This window comes from Salvelinus sp. IW2-2015, linkage group LG11 (genome assembly GCF_002910315.2).
Source record: "Salvelinus sp. IW2-2015 linkage group LG11, ASM291031v2, whole genome shotgun sequence".
Lineage (NCBI taxonomy): Eukaryota > Metazoa > Chordata > Actinopteri > Salmoniformes > Salmonidae > Salvelinus > Salvelinus sp. IW2-2015.
In genome coordinates this window covers 49,452,391-49,463,201 of record NC_036851.1, presented here as the reverse complement: position 1 = coordinate 49,463,201, position 10,811 = coordinate 49,452,391, and the positions used below count along the sequence as shown (strand labels likewise).

The window sequence follows — 10,811 nt, the reverse complement described above, 5'->3', positions numbered from 1 at the left end:
TGTCTACCCTCCTATCCTCAGTATCCCTGCACATTGGTTAAATAATGGTACATGGAACTGAACCTGTATTATATCACGATACCCCTGGTCCTACCTCCAAACCTCCCGTATCCACCCTGCACATTGTTAATATTACCTGGAAACTGACCCTGTATATAGTCACCATACACCCTTGTCTACACTTCCCATCACTCAGTATCCCTGCACTTTAATATGGTACTGAAACGACCCTGTATATAGTCACCATACCCCTGTCTACCTCCATCACTCCAGTACTCCCTGCACATTGTAATATGGTACTGGAACGACGCCTGTAATTAGTCCCATACCCTTTCTACCTCCATCACTCCCAGTATCCCTCCCTGCACATTGTTTATTATGGTACTGAACTGACGAAATATTCCCTGTATATATCAACCATACCCCTGTTACCTCCATCCTCCAGTATCCTGACATTTTTAATATGGTACCTGGAACTGACCCTTTATATAGTCACATACCCCTGTCTACCCCTCCATCACTCAGTATCCCTCCCCTGCCATTGTTAATATGGATTACCTGGAAACTGACCCGTATATAGTTCACCATACCCCCTGTCGTACCTCATCTCTCCAGTATCCCTCCTGCACATTAGTTAAATATGTACGTCTGGAACTACCGTATATGAGTCAGCCATACCGCTGTCTACCTCCATCTACTCCAGTATCTCCTGCCACATGTTAATATTGTACTGGAACTGACCCTGTCATATAAGTCAGCCATACCCCTGCTCTACCTCCATCCTCCCAGTATCCTCACATTTTTCAATATGGTACTGGAACTGACCCTGTTATTAGTCACCCATACCCCTGTCTACCGCCATCCTCCAGTATCCCTCCCTGCACATTGTTTAATATGTACTGGAACTGACCCTGGATATAGTCACCATACCCCTGTCTACCTCCATCGCTCCGGTATCCTCCCTGCACATTGTTAATATGGTACTGGAACTGGACCCTGTATATAGTCCACCATACCCCTGTCTACCTCCATTCTTCCAGTATTCTGCCACATTTTATATGTACTGGAACTGTGACCCTGTATATAGTCACCATACCCCTGTCTACTCTCATCCTCCAGTTAACTCCCTTGCACGCATTGTTAATATGGGTACTGGAACGACCCTGTAGTATTATCCCACTACCCCTGTCTACCTAACCATCTGTCCCAGTACTCCCTTGCACATCCTGTTATATGGTACTGGAAACTGACCCTCTGTATATAGTCACCCATACCCCTGTCTACCTCCAAGTCACTTCCAGTATCCCTTGCAACATTATATGTACTGAACTGACCTGAAATGAAATTAGGTTTTCCCAACCCCCCCCGCCCAGTCTTAATATAGACCCGTACCCCTTTGGTCTACCTCCATTCTCTCCAGTATCCCTGCAACAGTGTTAAATCGGTACAGGACGACCCTGATATAGTCACCATACCCCTGTCTACCTCATCTCTCCAGTATACCCCTCACATTGTTAATATGACTGGACTGACCCTGCTTATATAGTCACCATACCCCTGTCTACCTCCATCCTCTCCAGTAGCTCCCTGCACATTGATTAATACTGGTATCGGAAACGACCTGTATATAGTCCACCCCATACCCCTGTCTACTCCATCCCTCCAGTATCCCTGGCACATTGCTTTAATATGGTACTGGAACTGACCCCGTGATTATATCACCATTACCCCTGTCTACCTCATCGCCTCCTTTGGTAATATCCCTCCCTGCACATTGTTAATATGGTACTGGAACTGACTTTTTAAAATATTTCCTGTATATAGCATGCTTATTTACTTTGTGTATTTCATATTTCTTATTCTTATTTCTCGTGTTGTTGTTTTTTTGTAATACATTGTTATTGATTATTGCATTGTTGGTTTTTGAGTTTGCAAGAAAGGCATTTCACTGTACTTGTGCATGTGACATTAAAACATGAAACTTGACATGTGATGACAATACAGAACAGAACAGATGAACAGGAATGACGTTTACTCTAATGGGTGGCCCCAGAAATATATATCTTAACGCCACACCCCTACAAGGACACGATTCCACTCCAGGGTTCCTCCAGGAACCATTAATACATTGAACCATTAAAAGGTTCCTCAACTAACCAAAGGTGCAAATATGAACCATTGAATAGCAATGGTTCCATGAGGAACTCCASGGTTCCTCAAGTCATCATTAATTATAAGAGTTTACGGAGCCTCATCCTGGCGATTTCTGTAGGATAGTGTGTTGAGGACCCTCATAACCCCTCCAACAAACATTGCTCAGGGTTCAATGTTATTACGATGGCATCTCTGTGAGGAAGCCCTTTTACAGGGCAACAACATTATGCACGGGCTTCATCGCAGGTTATCCAAAAACATGCCATCGCTGACATGCCCTCCTAATGTGACTGCTGACGTGTTGGGTGTGAAGCTWACCACAAGGAGGGAAACTCATCCCTCAACTAAGTTTTTATTGCAGTCARGTCAAAAGGTTGATTGATATGCCATTATGACAGAGCCTTCCATACCTTTCTGGTATAGGCTACTGGGCTTAAAACCATAGAAATATAATAATTATAAGTAGTTATATTTGTTCTAATTCTACTGATGGAAGTGYGAATTCTCCATTACCACAAACTATCAAAAACATATTCTAACCAATGAAATTGACCACTAGAGACACCTATAAGATGTATACTACATGATCAAAAATATATGGACAGCTGCTCGTCGWACATCTCATTCTAAAATCATGGGCATTAATATGGAGTTCGTCCCACTTTTGCTGCAATAACAGCCTCCACTCTTTTGGGAAGGCTTTCCACTAGATGTTGGAACATTGCAGCAGGACTTGTTTCCATTCAGCCACAAGAGCATTAATAGGTTGGACACTGATGTTGGGCAATTAGTTCTGGCTCACAAATCTACATTCCAGTCATCCCAAATGTCATGCCCTGACCTTAGAGATCCTTTTTATGTCTCTATTTTGGTTGGTCAGGGTGTGAGTTGGGGTGTATTCTATGTTCTACGATTTGTATTTCTATGTTTTTGGCCGGGTAGGATTCTCAATCAGGGACAGCTGTCTATCGTTGTCTCTGATTGAGAACCATACTTAGGTAGCCCTTTTTTCCACCTGTCTTTGTGGAAGTTGACTTTGTTTAGGGCACATAGCCTTTAGCTTCACGGTTTGTTTTGTAGTGTTTATTGTTTTGTTCGGCGTCTTTCATATAAATAAAAGAGAAAATGTACGCTGACCACGCTGCACCTTGGTCCTCTTTTGTTGACAGCCGTGACACCAAAGGTGTTCGATTGGGTTGAGGTCAGGGCTCTGTGCAGGGCAGTCAAGTTCTTTCACACCAATCTCGACAAACCATTTCTGTATGGACCTTGCTTTGTGCATGGAGGCATGTCATGCTGAAACAGGAAAGGGCCTTCCCCAAACTGTTGCCACAAAGTTGAAGCACAGAATCGTCTAGAATGTCATTGTATGCTGTAGCGTTAACATTTCCCCTCACTGGAACTAAGAGGCCTAGCCAGAACTATGAAAAACAGCCCCAGACCATTATTCCTCCTCCACCAAACATTACAGTTGGCACTATGCATTGGAGCAGATACGGTTCTCCTGGCATCTGCCAAACTCAATCGGACTGCCAGATGTGTGAAGCGTGATTCATCACTCCAGAGAACGCGTTTCCACTGCTCCAGAGTCCAATGGCGGCGAGCTTTACACCACTCCAGCTGACGCTTGGCATTGCACATGGAGATCTTAGGCTTGTGTGCAGCTGCTCGGCCATGGAAACCCATTTCATGACACTCCTAACTAACAGTGACATTGCTTCCAGAGGCAGTTTGGAACTCGGTAGTGATGTTGCAACCGAGGACATTTTTACGCACGTCTTTCAGGAATTCGGGCAGCTTGTGTGTGGCCTACCACTTCACAGCTGAGCAGTTGTTGCTCCTAGAAGTTTCCACTTCACAATAACAGCACTTACAGTTGACCGAGGCAGCTCTAGCAGGGCAGACATTTGACAAACTGACTTGTTGGAAAGGTGGCATCCTATGACGGTTCTACTGCCAATGTTTGTCTATGGAGATTGCATGGCGGTGTTCTCGATTGTATACACATGTCAGCAACGGTGTGGCTGAAATCGCCAAATCCACTAATTTGAAGGGGTGTGCACATACTTTTGTCTATATAATGTATTTTTTATCACTTGTGGAAAAACAGATTGTGCATCCTTGCCAAATAGTAGGAATTGCACATCATTGCCAAATAGTATGAGCTGAGGGTATTAAGTAAATATTTGTGCAAATGACAGAACTGTGGTACAGTAGTAATACTGCCTTTGGTTTTCCCAATTGTGGAGTAGGATGTGTGACCTTTATCAATACATAGTACATAGTCCATCTGTAAACTACCCACCCAATTTACCTACCTCACCCCCATACTGCTTTTATTTATTTACTTTTCTGCTCTTTTGCACACCAGTATCTCTTCTTGCACATGATCATCTGATGATTTATCACCCAGTGTTAATCTGCAAATTGTAATTATTCGATTTATTGCCTACCTCATGCCTTTTGCACACATTGTATATAGATTCTCTTTTTTTTTTTTTCTACCATGTTATTGACTTGTTTATTGTTTACTCCATTGTACCTGTGTTGTCTGTTCACACTGCCATTGCTTATCTTGGCCAGGTCGCAGTTGCAAATGAGAACTTGTTCTCAACTAGCCTACCTGGTTAAAATAAAGGTGAAATAAAAATAAATAAAAAATAAACATCAAATACATGGTTCCAGGTGTTTGATGGCATTCCATTTGCTCCCTTCCGGCCATTATTATGAGCCGTTCTCCCCTCCGCAGCCTCCCGTGGTGGACTCCACTATGGTTCAAGCGAACCGCTTCACCTTCCGTTCACCTTCAGTTTAGGCCGATATGTTTATTTATAAAGCGGGGGCAAGGGCACTTCCTCCGTCTATCTGGAGTCATGCGATCGTCACAACATTGATCCATAAATGAATGGTGTGGGCTCAACGGCTACACCATGCAGGACTGATCCCTGATTGGTTACGGGTTCGTCCGGAATAAACACTCTCAGAGTATATATATATTGTGGAAGGTGTGACAGTTCCAAGAAACGAGAAGCCTGTGCAGTTCCAAGTTTCCAACAACTTACGCAAATACAATAATTCGTGTTGAGCGCCAAGTGCCCCAGAARATATCCGCTATTAGCCTATCGCTGGTTGAGAATGAGGGCACAAATCCAAAAGGTACCACAGATAGTCGAATTGTTAAAAAAGAACACGGTTGGGTTGCWGCASTTCAAGCCAACATCTTCAGTGTGCGTCCTGGACRCGAAGGATGCTGCGGTCGTTGCGCCTTGTCGACAAAGTCTTCCCTCGCAAACTCAGAGCCTTTATTCGATACCTGGACCCACCAATTGGCCCTTATTTGGCAGTTTGATAGAACTACTCCGCAAAGGAGGGCTGCAAAGACAACATGACGCATTGGTAAATGATAAAACAATTATTATAATTAGGCTATAGGAATAATAAGATTAAGCATTGAAAATAAAATGTCATTTTCGAGAGAAAATATACACWTGTTAATTTAGTTTAATAAATAATCAAATCTGTTTTGGGTGAATTAAATGTATTGTGAATGATATTTCTTTCTTTTAGATTGATTACCATAAGAAATTCGGCAAGATTTTCCGGATGAAACTCGGCTCCTTTGAATCGGTCCATATTGGCGCACCTTGTTTGCTGGAAACGCTGTACAGAAAGGAGAGCGTTTACCCGCAGCGTCTGGAGATTAAACCCTGGAAAGCATACCGAGACTTCAGAGACGAGGCGTATGGACTTCTTATTCTGTAAGTAGCACTTTTCAATATTAATATGATATCAAGCTATTTGCTTAGCAGAAGTATACAGATAAAATAGCTCATATTTTTGCGCATGATTTTTAGGGAAGGGAAAGACTGGCAGAGGGTGAGAAGCGCATTTCAGCAGAAATTGATGAAACCCACCGAAGTCGCGAAACTTGATGGAAAAATAAATCAGGTTTGTAAGATCATTTCTCTGCGTTAAAARAGTACAGTTCAACGTGAATTTGATCAAAGAATGTCTGGTATTTACTGTAATTTCTCTCTCCAAAATGTAGGTGTTGGTGGATTTCGTTAGTAGAATTGGACAAGTGACTGACAATGGACGATTTGAGGACTTGTACTTCGAATTGAATAAATGGTCAATGGAGAGTACGTACTCTATTGAATGATTAGGATATAAATAAATAACATATTTGTAGCTAGATATCAATTGTTGCTTATATGTAATTCAGATGTATTAAATACATTACATTATTCTAAATATAATGTTATTGTTTTAAAAAACACAATTTAGTAAACCTCTTATTAGAATGAATACACGGTATAAATGATTTGTTACTCAGGAAGAGTTAATTKATTCATAAATCAATTTATGTTGTTAATCAATTCATGTTTTCAAATGTTTATGATGTAATTGTTGATCCTCGTTATGCTTACAGCCATTTGCTTAGTGCTCTATGACAAAAGATTCGGACTTCTGCATGACAACGTCAACGAGGAYGCTATGACCTTTATCATGTCCATAAAAACAGTAAGTGGTTATTGATTTTACACATCGAATTACTATCTGCATAGTGAACGGTAGACTGTGTTGTAGGCGCAGCTGAAGACCCCGACTTGATAACCTTAGTGATCTTTCTGGAGTGTTGGGAAGTAGTGAACTACACGTAGTTCAACTAATAATTTAACTCCATTTTGCAGTAGCTTGGTGGTAGTTGAACTAAATTATAATTTAGCTTGTGTTTTCAATGTTAACTACTGTTTTTACCATGTAGCGGTGTAGCTAACTACTGGAACTACACACTACTGTTTTTACCATGTAGCGGTGTAGCTAACTACTGGAACTACACACTACTGTTGTTGCAAAAATATAATAAAACATATGTGAAGAAGTCAATAATTTCAGACCTGCCTAATTCTCACTTTTTGTCATTAATAGGAAAAATTACAAAATTTAATTATCTTAACAATCTGACTCTACTGAACTGTTTTTACAATTTGTCGTCTATGACACTTCAGATTTACATGTTATAATTTTCACGAAGCAGTTCGGAGGCAGTGAACTACTTGTTCAAAGTGACTTTAGTTAATTAAACATTTTTTTTTATAAAGGGAAGCTTTAGTGTAGCTTAACTTATTCCAGTGTGAAGTAATGTGTATCTTGGTAAACTATATTTTTAGAGTAGCTTCCTTAACACTGGCTTTTTGTGACACAGCTAGATTGCGCGCTCGCTCTCTGAGCCTATAGAAAGAGCGCAGGTCATTGAGTTCACTTGAATGAGTGGGCTATAATCACCACAGCGACAGTTACTGATGTAGCAATAGACTATCTCTCGTGTGGGGGCTGGCTGTAAATTACTGGAGCAAATCAATAATACCACATGCAGGAAGCAGGAGACAAAAACATCGTAAAAAAGGTCATACCATTTTTTGTTATAGTAACCATGGCCATGTGCTATAAATTGCCATTGAAATACTGTAGGAAGACCTTGGAAATGAATAGTTACTTGCAACAATACATTCTTACTGTATGTCTTTATTTGATTGTACATTTAAAGTCTCTCTCTCTCTCTCTCTCCCTCTCTCTCTCTCTCTCTCTCTCTCTCTCTCTCTCTCTCTCTCTCTCTCCTCTACTATATATATATATATTATCTACGTAGATGATGAGCACATTTGGGATGATGATGGTCCCACCAGTGGAGCTCCACAAAAAACTGAACACCAAAACCTGGCAGGCCCACACTATGGCATGGGACCGTATATTCAGCACAGGTACAAACAACCTCTAACACCTTTTCAATGCCCCCGACTCTCGCTTGCACTCCCTCCCCATCCCTCTAAAATAACCTCCTCTGTCCCCCTGAAACCTCCCTCCATGTCCCTCTGTCCCCTTGAAACCTCCCCTCCATGTCCCCTCTGTCCCCCTGAAACCTCCCTCCACTGTCCCCTCGTCCCCTTGAAACCTCACCCCACGTCCCTCTGTCCCCCTGAAACCCTCACCTCCAGTGTCCTCTGTCCCCCTGAAACCTCCCCTCATTGCCCCTCTGTCCCCTGAAACCTCCCTCCATGTCCCCTCTGACCCCCCCTGAAACCTCAACTCCACGTCCCTCTGTCCCCTGAAACCCCTCCATGTCTCCAGCTGAAACCTCAATGCCCCCTGATCTGTGCTCCCAACCACGTCTAAAAACACCCCATCTCTTTTCCCCCTTTCTTAAACTCACAACCTCCATATCAACCCCCCAACCCCCGCTCTCACGTCAGCCACCCTCCTTCTAAGGACATTCCTCTCCCTGTCCCTCTCTCTGTTTGAAACTCTCAGCCCACCACATTCACTTTAAACCCCTCCTAGGCAACCCCCAATCCCTACACCACAGCGCGTGTTTTTTCAGCCTCTCAGATGACGTATGACCACAAAATGTTTTGAGCACATTTCCAGTCAGGTGATAGCAGAGAGAGAGAGAGATATGAACCGGGTGCTCCTGTGATCAATGCAGTTGGCTCTCCACTTTTACATGACACAGCCAGAGTGGTAGTAAACCGGATGACCTAAGGGGAGAGGTCTCCCAAATATTTGTAATAGTGGGAGGGATGGCGGGATGGAGGGCTGGAGGGAGAGGGAGGAGTGGAATGTTGGCTCAGGCTTTGCTACTGATCGTTTGTTGTGTTGCTTGCTCGGCAGTGGCTTTGCAGGCGCCTGTCCCCCCTCTCTACACACACACACACACACACACACACACCACACACACACACACACACACACACACACACACACACACACAACATACTCACTGGCGTAGCACAACACCCGAGCAGGGGGCCAATGAGCTTTGGGGGTCCCACCCCGGGTTGGGCCCCCCCCCCCCCGGAAGTTGGGCCCCCAGATAGCCATGAATTATATATAATGTTTTTTTAATTACAATAAATTTGCTTTAAAACTGCAACATTTTCTCTCAGTCTCATGGCAAAATGGGAAGGAAATTAGCTCAGGGATTCTTGAAAGTTGGGACAATCCTTGTTCGGCAGGGAAACTTTCTTTTTATAGTAAAAACAATGATTTAGTTGCATTATTTGAGCATAAAATGTGCATTTACAGGAATTTTATAAGTGAAAATATTTGTTTGGGAATTTTCTAAATACTTTCAATATTATTAATTTCCATGTCGGCTCTATGCCTTGAAATGCCCTTGTCCGGAGCAAAGGATTCCAATTTCAAACTCTTCCAAAAAGTATTTAAAATAAATGGCAATAATGGTTATTAACTGAAAAGTTATCTATTGTAGTTTCTTGCAATAGCCCTCTGTGACTTTAAAGAATATTTCTATAAAAACTGTAATTCCTAAAAAAATGTGTCCAGAGATTTGGTGAACTCTGTCAGATTTGGTCAAAATCCTAAATGAATCAGGAATGAGCAGGGACAGCTATACCATAAGGACCCCTTKTTCATGTCCTCATTACATGTAGTGTAACAAGACCACTCATGGTCTGGAAAGTTCTCTACTTTTGATAGATTTAAACAAACAATATCGAAATTGCCATGGTCACAACAATAAACTGCCAACTCTATCTGCCTGATAGAATATGAATTTTAGTTCAAATATGTTAAATGTAATTCGTTTTTAGAGTTATAAAGCAACTGAGGAAGAACTAAATTGCTATTTTGTATACCACTTGAATGAAGATTCTTTTTTTTTGTTATCAACTCCGTAAAACATCTACTCTGTTCTATAAATGTTGTCTAACGTCAACTCAACTCAATTTGGGGATMTTCAAATTAATAATTTTCCATATTTTACAAATGTTTGTATTGAACTTGTATTTTTAGAGGCAAAAATATGTCTGTTTTGKGTACCTGCTGTCAACTCGTTCAGTGGCTTGTCAACTCTGTCACTGATGGCCAACCCCCTTAAGATCGATATTCAGAAAAAAATATTTGAATCACTGTTCTGCAACATATGCTTAAACAATTGTATGTTGCACTTGTGGCCAAGTTCAGGAGATGAAAGCTGTTTTGAGGGCTTTTGAAAGAAGCGATAGGGAGTGGWAGTGAGTGAGGTCATTTTATGGCATGTTTACTATAGACTTCATGTTTTTAGATGTTTACAATTATCATTGTTTATGACTGGTTGCAGCTTTTCTCAAATGGAATCCATGTTTTGGTGAATGAAGTTGACCATTAGAATAGCTTTAAAAATAAACTATGTGAAGTCATTGTTACCTTATACTGTTATATCCATCAGTTTATTTAGTTCCTGTTTGTCTCTTCCGGTTGTCTCTAGCCAAAGTATACATAGACAAGAAGATAAAGCGCCCACAGCGAGGCAACGGGGCCAGTGACGACTTCCTGTGTGACATCTACCGCCACAGTCACCTGTCCAAGAAGGAGCTGTACGCCGCCATCACAGAGCTCCAGATTGGAGGAGTGGAGACGGTAAGGATCAAATGTAACAGAGATAATCATGATAATCCTTATGCCTAGGCATTAGCTTTAGCGGGCTAACAGTCTTGAGACCCGGTTTTGAATCTCGGTCCTCTCAAACAAGGATAGGGCCAGATTTATCATTCACTTGCACCAGTGCCTTTTCACTATTCTATTTCCAACAATAAGCAGGGAAAACATGATACTTAATCCTTTATTTTTTGTTCTCTGAGACTTTTAACTAGTAC

The 10,811-nt window shown here is 41.8% G+C and overlaps 1 protein-coding gene across 1 annotated transcript in view; it reads left to right on the top strand.

Annotated features, from left to right (window-relative positions):
• The first annotated feature begins 5,075 nt into the window (after positions 1-5,075).
• cyp24a1 (cytochrome P450, family 24, subfamily A, polypeptide 1) overlaps positions 5,076-10,811 on the top strand; it is a 20,052-nt gene continuing 14,316 nt past the window's right edge. The window contains exons 1-7 of the mRNA XM_023997341.2: positions 5,076-5,550; positions 5,722-5,912; positions 6,009-6,102; positions 6,203-6,296; positions 6,587-6,678; positions 7,808-7,919; positions 10,424-10,575. Coding sequence (XP_023853109.1) covers positions 5,290-5,550; positions 5,722-5,912; positions 6,009-6,102; positions 6,203-6,296; positions 6,587-6,678; positions 7,808-7,919; positions 10,424-10,575 — 996 coding nt within the window. The 5' untranslated portion in view covers positions 5,076-5,289. The remainder of the gene's footprint in view (positions 5,551-5,721; positions 5,913-6,008; positions 6,103-6,202; positions 6,297-6,586; positions 6,679-7,807; positions 7,920-10,423; positions 10,576-10,811) is intronic.